Source organism: Triturus cristatus, chromosome 10 (assembly GCF_964204655.1).
Source record: "Triturus cristatus chromosome 10, aTriCri1.1, whole genome shotgun sequence".
Taxonomy (NCBI): Eukaryota; Metazoa; Chordata; class Amphibia; order Caudata; family Salamandridae; genus Triturus; species Triturus cristatus.
In genome coordinates, this window is record NC_140593.1 from 808,556,048 (window position 1) to 808,574,529 (window position 18,482).

Consider the following 18,482-nt stretch of genomic DNA (forward strand, 5'->3'; position numbering starts at 1 on the left):
TAAAGAAAGTTTATTGGAAGTAAACATAAGATAGAACAATAATACAATACAGTATATGTCAATAGTAAAAAATAGAAAATATCTTGTGTATAATAAGGAAAGAAAAAGTAAGAAGGGGAGAGAAGAAAAAAGAGATAGGCAGGAGAAGAAGGGGGGGAGGAGGGAGAGTAAACAGATAGAAATATCATATAATTATATCACTGAAAACATTGGTCTAATATATAACATGTATATCATATTGATCTCACTACTACAAACTTAATTATATATTGAGAATAAAGCACAAAGTATAACAGTATTTAACTAACTATAATCTAAGGAGGTTTGGAAACTTCTTCTATAACTTGAGTATGCGATGGCAACGATTGAGCAGACACATTTAGAAAGTTAGTCACAGGTAGCCATAATAAGTCACGTTTGATGGCGAGTGTAATCGGGTGAACATAGGCTCTATCCAATCGATGGTTATAACAAACTCCATACCACCAGGCCTGAAAAGAAACATTTGAGGCATTTTTCCATGATTTAGTAATTTGCTGAAAAGCAACAGCAATAAGTAAATCAATAATGAGGATGTTAAGGGAGGTGGATGAGGACCAAACCTCCGCAACACTACCCAGAAAAACATGGGAAAAAGAAAATGGGATTTGCGTATGAAATAGATTATTAATTTGTTGCCAAACCCTAAACCAAAATTGATGAATAACTGGGCAAGTGAATAGCATGTGCATAAGATCTGCAACAGGGGCTGGACACGACCAACAGGTAGAGGGAAATAGATGATTAATTTGATGTAGTTTGGCAGGAGTGAATAAAAGTCTGTTATATATAAAGAACAGTGTTTGCGTAGTATTTGCTGCCCTAGAAGATTTCCGAAGTTTAATCCAGATTTTATCCCAGGTTGAAGTGGAAAAGGAAGTATTTAAATCAGATTCCCAGCTAGATTCAACTGCAGATTTATTACGGGGCTGACCAATGAATCTTAATTTGTTATAAATTTGAGAGGCTGAAATGTTCACTGTTAAGAATGAGATTGGAACTGGAGAGGGAGTAGGCTGCACGGAAGAAGTCATAAGTTTATCGTAAGAACTTTGAGCAGCTAGGGTCAGTAATATATATTTAGGGTGATACGAAAGGGGGAGGGAATAACACGATTGTAATGTAGAGAAGGGTATGCAGGTATCACCTAGAAAGAGCTGATGTGTCCACTTGAGACCAAGATTGAACCAATCCTTCCAAAAAATAGTCCGATTTTTTTATCTTAATATGATTGTTATACCAAATCGGAGAATGCAAGAACCTGTTTCGGTCATCTAAACCATCTAACATAAGAGGATGAAAAAGTTTACGAGTGTGCATAAGAATGGGGAGAGAATTTTTGGGGGGTATTAGATAAAGACAGAAATTCATCAAATGAGAAAGGGTAAATGAAATAAGATTCAATTTCTACCCACAAAGGCAGAGATGGTAAATCTGTTGCATTCTGAGATAGTAATGCAGAAGAATTCTTAAGGAAGAAGGAAGTATGATGAGATGCAAAGTCGGGGAAGTTAACACCACCTAAGTGTTTAGGTTGTTTGAGTTTGGAAAAAGACATCCTAGACTTTTTCTTTTGCCACAGAAATTGCGAGAGAATAGTATATATTCTTTTGTACCAGGATTTAGGAATGTTAACAGGAAGATTGGATAAGAAGAATAAAATTATAGGAACCAACATCATTTTTACAGAATCCAGTCTACCCCACCAGGATAAAAACAAGGGGTGCCATCGCGCTGTAGAGTCGGATAATGATGACAGAAGATTTTTAAGATTGATTGATACAGTATCTTTAATAGAGGGAGTGAACCATAGACCTAAATATTTAATCTTAGTAGGATTCCAATGAAAGGAAGAAGATACAAAATCAGCATGGAAACAATATTTATTTAACGGAAGAATTTCGCATTTATCTACATTGAGTTTGTACCCTGAAACCGAGGAAAAAGTAGAGACTTCTGAAAGAAAGGCCGGCAAAGAGGACTGGGGATTAGATATAAATAAAAGAATATCATCGGCATATGCCGAGATTTTTAATTGCTTATCGCCATAAGGAAAACCAGTAATATTCTTGTTCATCCGGATTTTAGATAAGAAGGGTTCTAGGGTCAAGATAAATAAAAGCGGAGAAAGAGGACAACCCTGTCTGACACCTCTAAGTAGTGGGAAAGAAGAAGAAACCAATCCATTAGCCAGAATAAATGATTTTGGGAAAGAATAAAGCAGTGAGACATAGGATAGAAACTTAGGGCCGAAACCAAACCAAGTAAGAGTCGAAAAGATAAACTGCCAGTTAACCCTGTCAAAAGCTTTCTCAGCATCCAAAGCCACGGCCGCTAGTGAGGAATGATGGGAATGAGATTTACTAAGTACATTGAAAAAGAGACGAGTATTATCCGAGAGGTGGCGATCTTTAATGAAACCACACTGTTCTTTACCTATTAAGTGAGGTAAAATATTATCCAGACGAAGCGCAAGAATCTTCGCAAAAATCTTATAGTCCAAATTAATTAAAGAAATAGGTCTATAATTTTTACATAAGGAATGATCTTTACCTTCTTTAGGGAGAAGACAGATTAGAGCCTCTTGAAATGAACCTTCAGAACTCCGGGAAGCAATAAAAAATAGGAATAATTTAAGTAATTTGAGAATAAGTAAATTAGAAAAATGTGTGTAGAATTCTATCGTAAAGCCGTCCGGACCCGGGGCTTTCCCCTTTTTAAGTGACTGAATAGCATTGAGAATATCTTTAGCATGTATATCAGATTCTAGAGAAGAGAAATCTACATTCAAAGAAGAAGGAGGAGGAGAGATAGAGGCTAAATACTGATCAATATCAGATAGAAGAGGTGGAAACTCTGGAGTGTATAATGATTTGTAAAAATTAGAAAATTCCAAGAGAATGTCTTCGTCTTTAAGGAGCACAGTATTAGATGAAGATGTGATAGATTCAATTTTGGTACGTTCTTTTTTAACCTTGAGATAATTAGCAAGGAGATTACCAGATTTATTTTGTGCAGTGTAGTATTTAGCGCTAGATTTAAGCAGATACAGATTTGCAGAATCAGTGGAAACTTTATTAAAAGAAAGTTTAGCGCTAATGAGTTCTTTTAAGATAGATTGGCTATTTGACATGTAATAAAGGTGCTCTAACTTTTTAATTTGTAAATTGAGTGTTTGAGATGAGAGAGAGGCTGCACGATGTTTTCGTGCCACAAAGGATATGATAAAGTCCCTAGAGGCAGCTTTAAAGGAATCCCATATAAGTTGAGGAGATAGTTGAGGAGATTCATTCTCTTCGAAAAATAAGGAGGCAAACTCGAGAAAGGCTGGTGTGAACTTAGGATCCAGTAAAAGGGAATTATTAAATCTCCAGCGTCTGGTCCCTTTAATGGGAGGGAGTAGGTCCAAACTCAAGGATACCGGGGCATGATCAGAAATTAATATAGAGCCTATGTCCGCCCGGGAAATATGTTGAAGTAGAGCCTTGGAAATAAAAAGGTAGTCTATTCGGGATTGCGAGGAATGAGCAGGTGAGTAATAAGTATATTCTTGAAGTGTGGGATGGCAGAGTCTCCAAGAATCTACAAGAGCTCTTTGAGAAAAAGTGGAAGTGAATTGGGAATGTGCAACGGAGGGGACAAATCTGGATTTAGAATGTCTGTCAATAAAGGGGTCTACAACCATATTACAATCCCCACCAAAAATCAAATACTCGTCAGTACATTGCATTAAAAGAGAAAGAATTTGGGGCCAGAACGATTTATCATGTGTAGTGGGAGCATAAACGTTAAAAATAGTGAGAGGAACCTTGTTAATCAGCAAAGAGGTCATAACCCATCTACCATCAGAATCATTATCCTGCTTTATGAGATGGACATCCAAGCGTTTATGGCAGAGAATAGCAACACCATTGCGTTTTCCTGAGCCCGGTGATGCAAAAACGTGGCCCACCCAATTCCGCCGTAATTTAGTTATCTCAGTATCTTGTATATGGATTTCCTGCAGAAGAGCAATATCTCCTTTTAAATTTGCAACATGTGACAAAACTCGCTGACGTTTGATAGGAGAACCCAAACCTTTAACATGCCAAGATATAATATTTAACGACATTTAAATCTTTATAAACTTAGCCAAAACAATTCGTAAAAGAATTTGCCATGCATGCAAGCAAAAAACATGTGAAAAATGCAGCAAAATACGGAAAAAATACATTATTGTAGCGAGATAGCAGTGAGACATATAGACGATCATAAGATAGCAAAGAAAGAAATGAATTAAATAAGAAGCATAAAAGATAAGCCGAGAATATAAATGGAACAGAGGAAAAAAGAGAGAAAGAGGGAGAGAGTGAAGATAGTAGGAAGGAAAGAGACAGAACAAAAATAAGAACAATAGAGATGACATACAGATAATAGAAAAAACATACCACAAAAGAACAATCATGGTGGGGTAGGTGGAGCCACGTGAAGGAGGCCAGACGCCGGATGAGAAATCGCAGGACGAGGGGCACACGCAAAACATCATCCAGGAAGAACGAAAAAACGAAGAAGGTAAGGGAACACAGAGACCGCAACCTGTTAAAAGGGAATATAAGAACAATAATTAACATGGGAAGTAACATAACTCCAACATATACACATATGAGAAACATAAAGGAGAGTCAGAATTGAGGGCAAATAAGAAACAAACAATGAGCATTTGGAACTAATGCATTCATGTCAAATCATGACTTAGAAGTGTCCATAGAGACTCCTCTACACGAGTTCAGAAATTTTTGAAGCACATCAGGGTCCTTATAGTTGGTTGTTTTGTTATTATAAGTTACTTTGAAAAGACAAGGATGGAATAAGCCATAACGTTCATTCATGCTGCGAAGTGCGGGTCTCGTATCCAAAAATTTCTTGCGTCGATCAGCAGTAACCTTGGCATAATCTTGGGCAAAAAAGAGGTTAGAGCCATTCCAAGTGATCTTTCCTTTCTGTTTGGTGGCATGTAAAACCTTAAGGAGATCAGTATATTCTAAGAAGTACAAAATAACTCCTCTAGGTTTTGTTGAGGAGGATGAAGAATGGGGAGTCTGACCCAAACGGTGCGCACGTTGAATATTTAATGGCGGAGATGCTGAAAAACCAAGAAGAGTTGGAAGAAAAGACTGAAAATGAGATATCGGATCAGAACCTTCAAGTCCCTCAGCCAGGCCATAAATGCGCAAATTATTGCGCCTATTGCGATTTTCTAACTGCTCGACCTGTTGTTTGAGGTGGTCGACTTCTTTGTGAATATGAGGAACTTGAGCAGCGAAATCCTGAACAGTATCAACACGCTTTTCCAGAACGTCGACCCTTTGTACAGTATGGGACCAGTTATCTTCCAAACTCAACAGACGGGTGTTAGTTTCTTCCATATATGGCTTGAGGGCACAAATCTCCTCAAGGATAATCTCCAACGAGAGAGGTGAAGAAGAGTTGGTGGGAGAGGGCGGATTCGCTTTTCCTCTTTTCCTAGGCGTGAAGGAAGCCGATGACTGTATTTTGGATCCTTGTTTGGTACCTAACCGAGTCACAGAGGAAGAAGAGCCCTTCGTAGTAATAGAGTCACCAGGATTATCATCCGCTCCCTCTTGCAGGATGTTAAAAGGGTTAAAGTCTTCCAAAGATGTATCACTGGGTTGCAGAGTATCCTTACGAGCAGTCCGGGATGTTGCCATGACTGAGCTGAGCAAAAGTATCCCACAGCAAAAATTTTGTGAGAGAGGTACAGTAGTAGAGAGTCACTGAAAGCAGAGTAACACCCAATGCTCCTGTATGGTTTAGGTATAAAGAAGCGCCAAAAATAATTCCAAGTCCTTGTTCAGAAAATATTAGTATTCAGAAGGAGCGGACAACCGCAAAGATCGAAGGATTCATATGACTGACCAATTCATGCTGTTTTCCTGAGGAGACCAGTCATTCTCCAGCAACAAGCATGAGAGAACAAAAAGTCAGTCAAGGCAGGTAAAAAGACAGAAGATGTGTTCCAATAAGAGTTCCAATAAATTGCCCTAGACTCTTCACTATAGAGACTTTTCGTTGAAGGTCTGCATTATTTGCGGAGAAATGGCGGCAAATGTGAGGAGATTACTTCATGAAAAAACAAAATGGCGGCCGCGAGTAAATCGCAGCCGTCATGGAGCCAAAAAAGTGTCTTCTCGCTCACCATATGCCTGGAATTTGAGCTTGACGACTGGAGCAGTACTTCCAAGGAAGTCGGAAGCAATTTCCGCGCTCCGACAGCGGGAGGAAATGCCCTGGAACAGCTGCGTCGCCTCACATCGCTGCGGAGCTCATCGTAGCGGCGGCCATCTTCTAAGGCGCCTAAACCACGCCCCCCTCATCCTTTTGCTCTTATGACTTTATGAACTCTCATTAAGAACTACTATACGTGTGCATAGGACTTTGGCTCAAATGTTCATTCAATCCTGCATTACAATCCTGATTCCCCCGGCATGTAGCCATAATCTGTAAATGCTCCAAACAAGTATTGGGGTCTGATAACTAGTTACAAAATAATATTCACTCCGTTCTTACCATAGCTTTGCGACTTGAGACTACAAGGCCAGAAAATATACGAAATCCTCATATTATTAAATGGAAGAGATCGTGGAGGATTATAAAAAGGGAACAACTAAGTACGCCTGTCTGTCTATTCCACCCCCCCCCCCCCCCCGAGGCATTGTGGTTCGCAGGAAGTTTTAACCACCACTACCACCTTTATCAAGTGCCACATGTTATGTTTTCAAGACTGCCCAGAGCTGATGCTGTCTAGGAATGATGGAGCCACCTGGGTTTGGTAAAGACCTACGATTTATGCTCTTTCCCCACTGTCGCTGAGACTCCTAAAACACCCAAGAAGTAACACCCAAGTTTGCGCCTGATTTCCAGCCCAGGCTGTTTTCTCTCCTCCATGTAACTATGCCCAAACTAATATCTAAGAGATTGTGTGCGCTTTCATCATGTCCTAGGGATTACAGGTAGAGGACTTCTTTGGTACCTCAGCCCTCCTACTGGGTTATGGGGACACTCGCTCACATGGTACGCTGCACATACATTCTTGAAAGGCTAGGCCGTGAATTCTAAAAACAGGGAGACTGGAGCATTCCACAACTCACTTCTTTCCCCAGTCTGCTCCCACAATTGTTCAAAGCCTAGATCCGGCATGCTCCGCCATGGTGTTACCAGAGCAGATAGTCTAGATACTGGTCCACACCATGAGTAGGCCGACCTGCTCTAGAAACATCCGGTGCCAGGGCCTGTCCTAGAAGGTGAGGGCTTTTCCTCAATACCACAGGACATGTTTTCTACTGAAAGTCTCCACTGTGATGCAGATGAGTGGACTTTGCTGGTAAGTGTATCTGTTGTTGCTAGAGTCCAGGGGGAGCTTCTTATTTAGCATTCAGAGGCACAGTACTGACACATTAGCGAGCGACGGCGAGTACACAACATGAGAAGGGATGTGACACCACAGGAACTAACGTAGTGAAACACTGGGCTAAAGATCTCAAAGCATAGAACGACTAAGGACTAGCAACCAAAGGTGAGAAGAGGACAGATCTGTCCCATTTACAAGAAGACCAGTTACTAACAGGATTAAAGAGACTGTCCGGATCAAGCCTAGAAAAAACAGAAAACAAAAGGAGGTGTTATGCACGCTGCACTGTGATAACTCTGACATCCTATCATGTGGCCCAGGAGGAGCACAGTTCTCTAAAAATGGCAATCCGTGACAAGGGCTAGGAGGATGGACAGAAGCCCTGAACAACGCCAGTGGAATCATCTGTGACTCAGACCGGTAATGTTGGACTATTGCAAGAGCCTCCCTGGATGGAAACAGTCACTGTAAGAAGGGCCTCAGTCCAACCTACATCAGACAGGGTAAACCATTGATATGTACCATAACGTTTCTCATCCTTCACAGCTACAGAAACCCTCTTTTGCGCAAATCCACAAACCACAACAGCAATCTGTCCAGCCAAGAGCGACAAGAGGTACAGCGAGGAACACAAGTATTTCATCCTTTTTAAGTGACCAGTTGAAGACCAAATATTTGAGTGATAGCAACACATATTTACAGTGCTACCAAGCAGCATGTACAATATGAAAATGATTACTTTTTGGTGGTTCTTCTCACTTTGTCATGCGGCAATGCTTATCAAAGCTTTCCAAGATCCAGGTTTTTTCATTCATGGAATGTGTGCATGTTAAACTATGCTTTCTCTACTGACACAGCACACATTTGGACACCGCAGCAGTACCTTGGAAATGGCAGTACACTTTTATAGCTGGCTTGCCGCACTTAAAGTTGCTGTGGAGCCTCTATGAACGTCCTTTTTCATAGTCGTTTATGAACTGTTCATCCCCTGTACGCTGCTCTGTTCCTTGTTATTCACCATACTCTAGGTACTGTAACGTATTTCTCCCAGAACACCGAGGACTACTACCAATCCCATTTTCTTCTCTTCTGAAAGTTTTTGGGGGGCTTGGCTTGGCTCCAGCACCATTGGCATGTATTATTGTTTTTCATTGACATGGCACAAGGCCCTCAAGACTGATTTCACTTTTTTCTTCAAATAAAAAAAAAAAATCTTCTTTTTGAGTAGCTAATGTGACTGCAATTATGCAGTATTATGTATGCCGTGTCTGGTGGCTTGGTGGACTAATGCATCCACTGCAAGGTCCTGTGTTCGACCTCATGGTCACAGGTTCAAATCCCGGAGGGTCAACTCAGCCTTTCATCCATCTGAGGTCGAGAAAATGAGTACCATTGAGTTGGGTAACAATAAACATCTGTTATTCAGCGCCTTGAGACCCATGGGTGATAAGTGTGTTTTACAAACACACGTGTTATGTTATGAAGCACACTGATTTCTCTACATGATTCTGAAAAGGCTTTGTATCGCCCTAGGCAATCACTCTCTTATCTCCCCTCCCTCCATTCCTGATTTATGCTAGAACCGCAACACAGTATCTATGACTATTTCGTTCACTAATTTTAGAGACTTCTACTGTTACTCCTTTAGAAAGTCCTCCTAGCAATTCCAAGGCTAATCTACCACCAGTAAGACCTTTCTGAAAGAATGAAATGCAAGAGTTTGATAATGTTTAAGCCAGACTCAGTTAGTGTCCCTTGGGACAAACCCTAAAAGACTTGAATACACGATCTGGTGCATTTTATGTGGTTTATGCGAAGCATAGAGTTGACCTAACTCAACCTAAAAGGCAAACCATTAATCTCTAGCAGCAATTCAACCACTCCAGAATTTCCAGTCACGCCTGCACGGGCACCACCTGTCTACCTCCCTTAACCCCCTGCATCACAATCTCCATAGAAATCACAATTGGAGACAAAAGATGGAACTGATATTATGAAACAATATGTTTCACATCAGTTTCTGGGAGTGATGGACTTGAAAAAGTCTATTTTGGTCTCCTCGGCTGTTTCCCCCCAGCATGACATGCATGCTTAAGAATTTGCCAATAAAGGACTGAAAAGGCCTGTCATTTTCAGATCCCTTGGCGTTACATTTAAGAGAGCCATTTTATTCTGACCTCGGCAACCCATTGACATAGGGTTCAATGCTTTTGATGCACAACACAGAAAAAAATCTACAAAATGGCAGCAGTTTTCAGCAAGGTTTGATATACAGTTGTATGCCAGAGTAAGATATGGTGGCAGCGGAAGTGAGGTTGGTCCTCCTCCTTTCTTCCTACTGCTCCCAAGTATCTTCTTCCAGGACCTCTAAGTGTATATCTTCCCAGGGAGGGTGTGGGATTTGTGGGACTGTCTTTACTTTTATGCCCTCTAATACAGTGTTTAATTTGTATAAAAAAAACATAAAGTAAGTAAAATCGCCCAAAGTTATTTTTAGGAGCCCAAAGCTGATACTGCTGAATGACAGAGCTGCAGAATACCAAGGCTACTTAGATTATATTCCTACTCATACCTCTTGTGGTCCCCAACCAGCTCTTCTGGTCAGTTTAACCTCTGCTGTTTTTTTTTTTTTCTTCATCTGTTTTCTTTTTTTCTGTCTGTTTTTCAATCTTGTCCTTTCTCATTTTTCTGCTCTTGTTGGTCTCGCAGTGGGTTAAAGACTGACAATAAGAAATAAGTCCTGGTTTATAGAAGAGTGACGGTATCTAACGCCTGCAACCACTGGTACAAATTTAGCATTGCTCTATTTTGGATTTGAACTCTGTCTGCAGTGCACGTCATCCATACTTCATTGTCTGACTAAACAGATCACGAAAGCTAATTGCCATTATTTTTGTGAACCTGAAATGACAAATACTATTTCACTGTCTAATAAAAAAATGTTGACCCTCAGCACCTGGAAATTGAGGATACACCTATGCATGTAGTAAATACATTTATTTCCTTGGTCATTGTTTTGCATTTCATTTTTTGTTGTCCGAGTTTCAGGCAAGTATTTCACCTCCTCTGATCGTGAGCAGAAAAAAAAGTGCTTACTTCTTAATGTTTTCATCGTAGGATGGTTCTGTCAATGATGCTCTTGCCTTCCCTGACTGCCCTGCTGCTGCTGGTTGTGCCTTGCTTTTCATTGGATAATGGACTGGTTCAAACTCCACCAATGGGCTGGATGTCTTGGGAGCGTTACAGGTGTAACACCGATTGCAAGAGGGACCCTGAAAACTGCATCAGGTATAGACTTTGGAAACAAAAAATATAATTCAAAATGTAATTGTCATCAGAAAACTAGGTTTTTTGGATCAGAGTACTGAGTGGCACTGGAAATTTTGGATTTTTTCAGTTGAGCAACACACCCCACGAACAAGAATGTCATTTTTAGGTCTCGCCTAGCGAACGCAGCGTAGCTGCTTCGCTTGGTGAGACTCTATTGTTGTGGCTTTTCCTAGCGAAGGAAGACAAACCATGTGCGTGCACGGACATCCGATGTGCACGCACATGGTGTCTCCTCTGCTTCACATGCTCCCACAGGCGCGCCCGCATGGCGTCTCGTCTCTGGCTCCCACCGTGCGCTCACAAGCGCGTCGCATGCTTTCACTTTCCGTCCCCCGTCGGCTCCACGGAGACAGCTTGTTCTTTTTTGGATCCATTTCACAGGGAAGCAACTAAATGAAAGCAGGAAAGAGGTTGTGAACCGTTTCTTCAAGTTATGGTTTTCAGTAAGTGAGGAGCAAGACAGACAGAGAGGGAATAATAGAAAGAGGGTGGGGGAGCAGCTTCCAGCACAGAACAGAAGAGGACATTGTCCGTGTCTCCGCTGGGTAGTAAGGCGCGGATGTCCGTATCGTGCCGGCTTTGCTTTACTAGTCATTACTACCTCTTGTTAGCAGACTCTTGCAGTTTAATAGCAATGTTAAAAGGGGTTTTCCAACTCGGGGCGGCTTACTGGTGACACGAGAGTTTAGTGTACATTCTAGCGCCTGGAAGGACCAAAACCCTCGGTATAATTATTACTTTGTTGTGGGAATTCAGAATATTACAAAACTAGCCCGCCCGATTCCCGTATGTTTCTCAGCTGTTATTTCACACGGACGTTTTCGATTCTTTGCGCAGATAAACCTCACAACTTCAAGTCGTGATATCTCCCCATGAGTGGCAATCTCAATGCAGATGGTATCTCTCATGAACAGTAACATCGGGATTACTGCGCCACTCGCAGCCCTCAGCGGTGCTCATTTTGATGCCCTAAAAGAATGAAAGGCTGAGTTACAAAATTCAAGCATTCAATCTTCAGGCCCCTGTTTACAATGATAGGAACCCTGACCACCCAGCTACCAAAACCAGCTCTACGTCTACTGGACAACCCTATCTACTGGTTTTTGCATGTGTATGCAGGTATGTCTCTGTTTGTAGGTATGTCTGTATGTATGTGTGTATGTCTATGTGTATAGGTATGTCTGTATGTGTGTAGGTCTGTATGTATGTAGGTATGTCTAGATGTATGTAGGTATGTATGTCTGTATGTATATGTATGTATGTAGGTAGGTATGTATGTACGTCTGTATGTGTGTATGTATGTAGTATTTCTATAGCGCACATCTAGCCAAAAGCCAATGAAGATGATGTAGGCCCTAACTCACATGAACAGAAGATGCATGAATGTTACATATGTTTTACGTGTTTGTTACATTCCACCACCGATTTTGGCATTTTTCCTTGTGCGAGCACACAAGTTCTTTGAACGGGGGGGGGGGGCTAAATATATGGAAACTAAGTTCCTGTTTGCAAGTGGGAGGATGTAATTTTCAAATATTGAGGCTTTTTAAAACATGCATTTGCAATGCAATAGGTCTCGCATTTACGCGAGTTTAAGCTATTGACATTGTAAATGACAATGCCTTTTATTTATGTTTAAAAAAAAAGGCATTTTTATTTACAATGCCAATAGCTTAAACTTGCGTAAATGCGAGACCTATTGCATTGCAAATGCTTGTTAACTACATGGATTTATCTTCTCTCCACTCTTATTTTTCAATTCAGAAACCGGTGGTTTTGTGGTTGATGCATGCGATGGTGAGTCACTCAACATTTCAGACGCTGAGCTCGCAAATTACCTCTTTGTTTACTCAAAGAACTCTGTGTAGATTTTTGTGTGATTTTGTTTGCTTGCAGCATCACAAAATAATATATGGATCATGTTTATTTTTACATTTTTAATGAAATACAGACATTTTAGATCTGCTTGTGTGTAATGCCTGTTTATTTGGAATTATAGAAGTTATGTTGCCATCCCACATTGTTCGTTGGCACAGGTCTGTTGTATGTGTACGCTCAGTTGATTATCTGATTTTGTGTTTTTTCGAGCAAAAATGGTGGTTATAAAATCGTATTGGAGCATTTCATCAAATAGTCTGTCTTGAAACTATGCTTTGGTCAGTTCGAAGGCTGCTCGGGATGTCATTTGAACACATGCCCTGCTTATTGTGACTGGATGAGGTTTGATTACCGCTTCTTAAAGACTCGCTCTTCACTTCTTCCTATGTACCTACAGAATGGGGCACTCTAACTCCCTGTTATCGAACAACTAAAATAAAAATTGATCTCCTGAGACAATAAGGGACCAAGCAGAAATTCCACTGATTTCTTCTTCTAGGGCAGTGACACAGTGGTCCGAGTAGACAGCTGGCTTGACCGTTTTCATGTATAAAGAGAAAAAACTCTTGTCCAAATATTGGATCTGCAACCCAAAGCAAATCTGAGAAGTTGAATTAGGAATGACATAAGGGCTGGGTGCAATGGTATAGGAAAATGCCCCTTTTTTCGTGGCCACCCCTACTTTTTGTTGGACTATATTGCGGGTTGTTGGACTCTGGGCACTGCAGTCAACATATTAGGCGGTGACCCCTAAAAACATGTCTAATTGGTAAACATCTAATTGGCATATTTAGCTTAACAAGAAGTCCCTAGTATAGGGTACAAAGTGTAAACAGGGCATGTTATTAAATGTCACCAGTGAACTGCAGCGTTTGCTGTGCCACCACTAAAGTGAGAAGGTAAAACAAGTCTCTAGGCCTCCCACTGCAGCCTGGTGATGCAGATGAAATTTTTTTTTCAAAAACAATCTGACCTGTCAAAGTAAACCTTTTGACAGGCTTAAACCTTTGTTTAAATACTTTAAATACTTAAAAATTACCTCTAAAGTAGGCCTTAAAAACCCATGGGGCTGGGTGCGTGGTATTTAAAAGAAGGGCATGCTTGTTTGGAGGTTTTTTTACCAGCAGGGCATGTAAAACATAAACGTTGTTTTTCACTGTGGCAGGGCTGACTCTACCATAGGCGCACACTGGTTTACACTATTCCATGTAATGCATGCTAAATTTTGCATGGGAATAGTTAGAGAAGCAGTCCAAGGACTCATTTTAATAGTAATTTCAGGTTTTATACTGTTAAGGTACAGACAATTTCCATAAGTATCTGTTTCTGCCCAAAGACAAAAGGCTTTCCTGCCAGTGACCTGTTGTCAACTGACCCCTGATGGCTCCAGTGAAGTGAAGTGAGACGTGGATTTCTCCCAAACAGTGGACAAAAGGCTTCGGGTGTGGGGAGGTGTCTTTCTTCCTTGAACACCATGGGCTGGTGGCTGTGCCCAGGTCTTTCCTGAGCGTCAGTGGCTGCCTACAATCTCACTGACTGATGTAGCTCACAATGAGGCCTGCCTTCCTTTTGTCATCTTAGGCTGACTCTAAATCCAGTGGGAGGAGAAACTGCCCCAGAACGTATTTAGAGTGACCTGAGGAAGGGTTTGCCCATTTCAAGTGCTACACCTCTGAGTGGGCATAGGGAGCTGTGCTCAAGGGAAGAAAGGTTCTGCCATGTTGGTTTGGGGTAGAGAAGTGCAGTGTGGAATTGTTTGCTGCCAGGCAAGCTTGAACTACTGCTAAAGTGAGTTTGGTTGTCCTTTGGAACATTATCATTATTGGTTAGGGAAGGGCTCGAAGTCCACCCCACCCATAGGCTAGTGCCTCACTTACATGTGGCAGCCCTGAATACCTGTTTAGAAACCAAACCTGTGGAAGACGGAAAAAGTCTGCACTTGCTGTTGAGACCTGTGGGGATAGACCACTCCCACCTGCCTTTAAAGGCCCTTCTAAAGATTGGTATGTTAGGACCTCAGGCTCTGATTGGGCATGTGACGGGTGAATGTGGCTATTAGATATTTTGACCCGACACTCTGTATGCTCTAAAAGTAAATATGAGAATTTTGAAGAGGATCCTCTTTTGTATGGCAACCAGTGTAATACTTTTAGAGCTGCCAAGGCCGAAGATCGGCGAGGGAGCTTCAAAACCAATCTGGCAGCAGCATGTTGTACTATCTGCAGTTTCTGAATAGTTTGTTTTGAAGAACCAGCATACAATCTATTGCAGTAGTCCAGTCTGCATTTTATTAATGCAAAGGCCACTGACTTTATTGCCACTAGATGGGGGTATTCAGATCAATGAAAATATTTTTTGTTCAGCTTGATACACATTTCCACCACTGCAAGTGCTTGGGGGGTAAAATGACAAAGAACCATCAAATCTCACTCCCAAGTTTTTTACAACCTCTGAAGTAGCAGGCGGAGAAGACTTAGAGTTAGGCCCCCATAAAGCAGGGTCAAAGGAATTGGACTTGCTGAGCAACATGATCTCTGTTCTGTCCATTTTGCATTTTAAGTGATTGAGTTGCATCCACTGGACAATTTCAGTTAGACAGTTTTGAAGTTGAGCTCAGAGCCAATAGATGTTTTTCTAACGCTACGACCAGTTGCATCAGCATAAGATGTGACCTCAATTCCAAAAGAAGTGATCAGTAAAATCAGGGGGGCCATCAATATGTTAAATAATGCAGGGCTCAAAGATAAGCCCTGCCCTAAGGAGACGGTCTTTTCAAAGGAGAAGAACAGCCATACATTTGTCTGCGATCTGAAAGGAAGGATTTAAACTAGGGCAGGGTATGATGGGAAATCCCACAGTTTTTAATACGTTGCAGCAGGATGCCATGGAAGATGGTATCAAATGCAGCTGATAAGTCTAATAAAATCGGCACTGCATTTGTCCCAGCATCCAAAGTCAGTTTTAGCGTATTTGCAACTTCCAATAAAGCTGACTGTCAAGTGTCTAGGGTGGAAACCAAACTGTCGTAGATGGAGGATGTTTGCCTCTTCCAAAAAAAAGCGGTTAGTTCATCTCTAGTTTATTTTTCATGGCTTGTTTGTATATTATGCCCATCCTGTAGTGAAAAGACTTGACTAAGCAAATGGTTTCAAATAAAAAAAAAAAATAGTGACATTTCAGAATAGCTAATCTTGTTATTCTTTAAGAAGTATTCACACTTTGTTTAAAATGGTATGTTCAAACATTTGATTATGCATGTTGATCTAGACAGCAACACTTTGGGGTAAATTTACTATTCCCAGTCTGTTTCAGAAAAAAGAATCTGTAATATTGATTCTAAGCTATATTTGCCCCTGCACACTTTGTCAGTAGATCTCACCTTATTCTTTTCACAGGTATATTTAATATGACCAAGGCACAGAAACCTGTTGGCTGACTATAATTAACTGTGTCTTGGATTCAGGCTATGTTTCTGCTTCAAAGATTCTGACCAGCTACAAGTCAAAATCCAAATCTTTTTTCATTATTAGTACATTGGAATGCTGGGCAGGTAATGGAAGACCACGGAGCGGCAGAGGATGAATAATGGCTCATATGGACTTGTACTCTAACCTTTCAATGTTTATCTTTTTTTACGATGTTTAATTTAGAACAATCTACTCCTACTGAATGGGATATTTTAGTAGGACTACAGTACTTCTATCTCCAGCTGTTCTGACTTAGGCCTACATCTGGCACGTCACCTGGGTAGAGGCAATTTAAATACCTGCATAGATTCTGTCAGCGAGCTACATTCTACTCCTTTCTAGTTGATAACCTCCTCTTAACTATTTAGTTAATCCCCAGGCAATCTTGCAAGATTTGGGGCTTGCTATCTGCCACGACCTTATTTTGGAAGTTGTATCAAGCAAACTATGGGAATATGTATCTGTTTCTGTGAAGTTAACATCCGGTATAGTCGGAGCTAAATTTCTGACAGAGTAAGGGGAGATCAGGAAAGTCCACATCATGACTTTGTGGTTAAATCTACCCAGTTCTCTATTTGTTAAAAAATAATTTAAAATAAGTGCATGAGTCCACAGTTTCTTAAAAGTCCTCCACAGCGTTGCTGAATACCAAAGCTGTCTAGTTGTTATACATAAATCCTGGACACATACAGCTCTTTTTTTTTTTTTTTTAATTCTTTTTATTGAGAGTTCATAAAAACAGAAACGATACAAAGTACAATTGTAATAGAATTAATACAGTACAAGGCACGTAGGTACAAAGACATTTTCAAATTTCATCAATTTGGAGCTTGATTATAGAGTGCTAAATAAATAAATAAATAAAAAAGATATATATATAAACTCAAACGAGTTTCAACAATTCAAATCTTAATTATAAAGTGCACTGTGCAATTGTAAAGCGCAAAATGCATAATGGGAGGCAGTCTAGCACACTATTAGTTAAGATAATATAGTTAAAATTGAATGCTGTCAGAAAATACACCAAAAAAAGACTACGTTTCAAACACACTCCAAAACTTCTCATATTTCTTGAGTGCCACTGATCTCAATGCGTATTTTCTTTCCCTGCCCTGGATTCGTAGTAATTTTGCCTTCCAAGCCTGAAAAGTTGGTACTTGATCGGTTTTCCAGGACTGCAAAATAAGGGATTTGGCTATTAACCCCTTCGCTGCGGCAGGAATTCCGCCGCAGCCCTGGGGGGGGTGGGGGGGGCAGCGCGGTGGCGCTGTGCTCATGACGGAGCCACTCCGTCATGAGCCACGGTTGAGCTGTGCTCATGACGGAGTGGTTCCGTCATGACTCCGCCCACGGCACTAATCGCCCGCACAGGCGGGGAATTAGCGCCGCGTGGGCGGAGCGGCCGCCAACGGCCGCGGCATGACGGAACCACTCCGTCATGAGCACACGGCGACCGTGGCTCATGATGGAATGGCTCCGTCATGAGCAGGGGAGGGGTTAAAGAGGCTATGAAAAGGGACTCGTCATATGGAGTATGGTTCACAGAGCAACCTAGTACAGGGACTAAGTCGTCAAATATTATAATGGCTTTGAGCTCAAGGGAGAGGTATTTTTCAATTTCCTTCCAAAATGGCTGAATTTTAGGACATTCCCAGACAATATGTTTCCAGTTCCCTTTCTCCTCACACCGGAAACATTTATCAACAACTAGAGGGAAGATACTATGGAGATAGGAGGGGGTTCTATAAATCAACCATTTATTGTAAAATTGCATAAGTCTAAAATTCGCGCCACGGAAAATTGTTTTATTAAATTTATTTATCTTATCCCATACAAGCTTATTAATTTCAATATTTTCCCTCTTTTTCCACCTCTCAATGATCCTATTAGAGAATACCTGCCCTTTGTCCTCTTTTAATAATTTAATCCAGATACTCGTCTTTTTTGGAATTTTATTATTCAAAGCTGTTGAGATATTTTCTTTGTGGTATAGATTTCCATATATACAACTCTCTAAGCCTTGGATTGAACATACAGAAGGACCAATTCAAGGTGGAATAAGAGTGATGTACCTGCCTGGAGATTTCATCCCATGATTTCCACCTATTTCCAGTGAGGAAGTCTTCAATCTTCACAAAGCCATTTTCTTTCCAGAGATTTAATATTTTACTATCCATACCTCCCACTTCTCCAGAGTTAAAGTCGTTCAAATCCGTTGTATTACTTATTCTAGGAATAGAGTAAAATTTCAAAAACTGAGTTTTCTGTTTGAAAATCCACTGAAGGAACTTGTAGCGAACTTTCTTTGGGTCTTTTGTGGTTCTAATCGGATCAATTATTTTTACTTCTGACAGCATCTT

At 40.8% G+C, this 18,482-nt stretch overlaps 1 protein-coding gene across 3 annotated transcripts in view; it reads left to right on the forward strand.

The window, feature by feature from the left end:
- LOC146790039 (alpha-N-acetylgalactosaminidase-like) overlaps positions 1 to 18,482 on the forward strand; it is a 154,287-nt gene that overhangs the window by 55,630 nt on the left and 80,175 nt on the right. For all 3 annotated transcript variants that reach the window (XM_085628371.1, XM_085628370.1, XM_085628369.1), the window contains one exon: positions 10,565 to 10,735. In XM_085628371.1, coding sequence (XP_085484497.1) covers positions 10,566 to 10,735 — 170 coding nt within the window. In that variant the 5' untranslated portion in view covers position 10,565. The remainder of the gene's footprint in view (positions 1 to 10,564; positions 10,736 to 18,482) is intronic.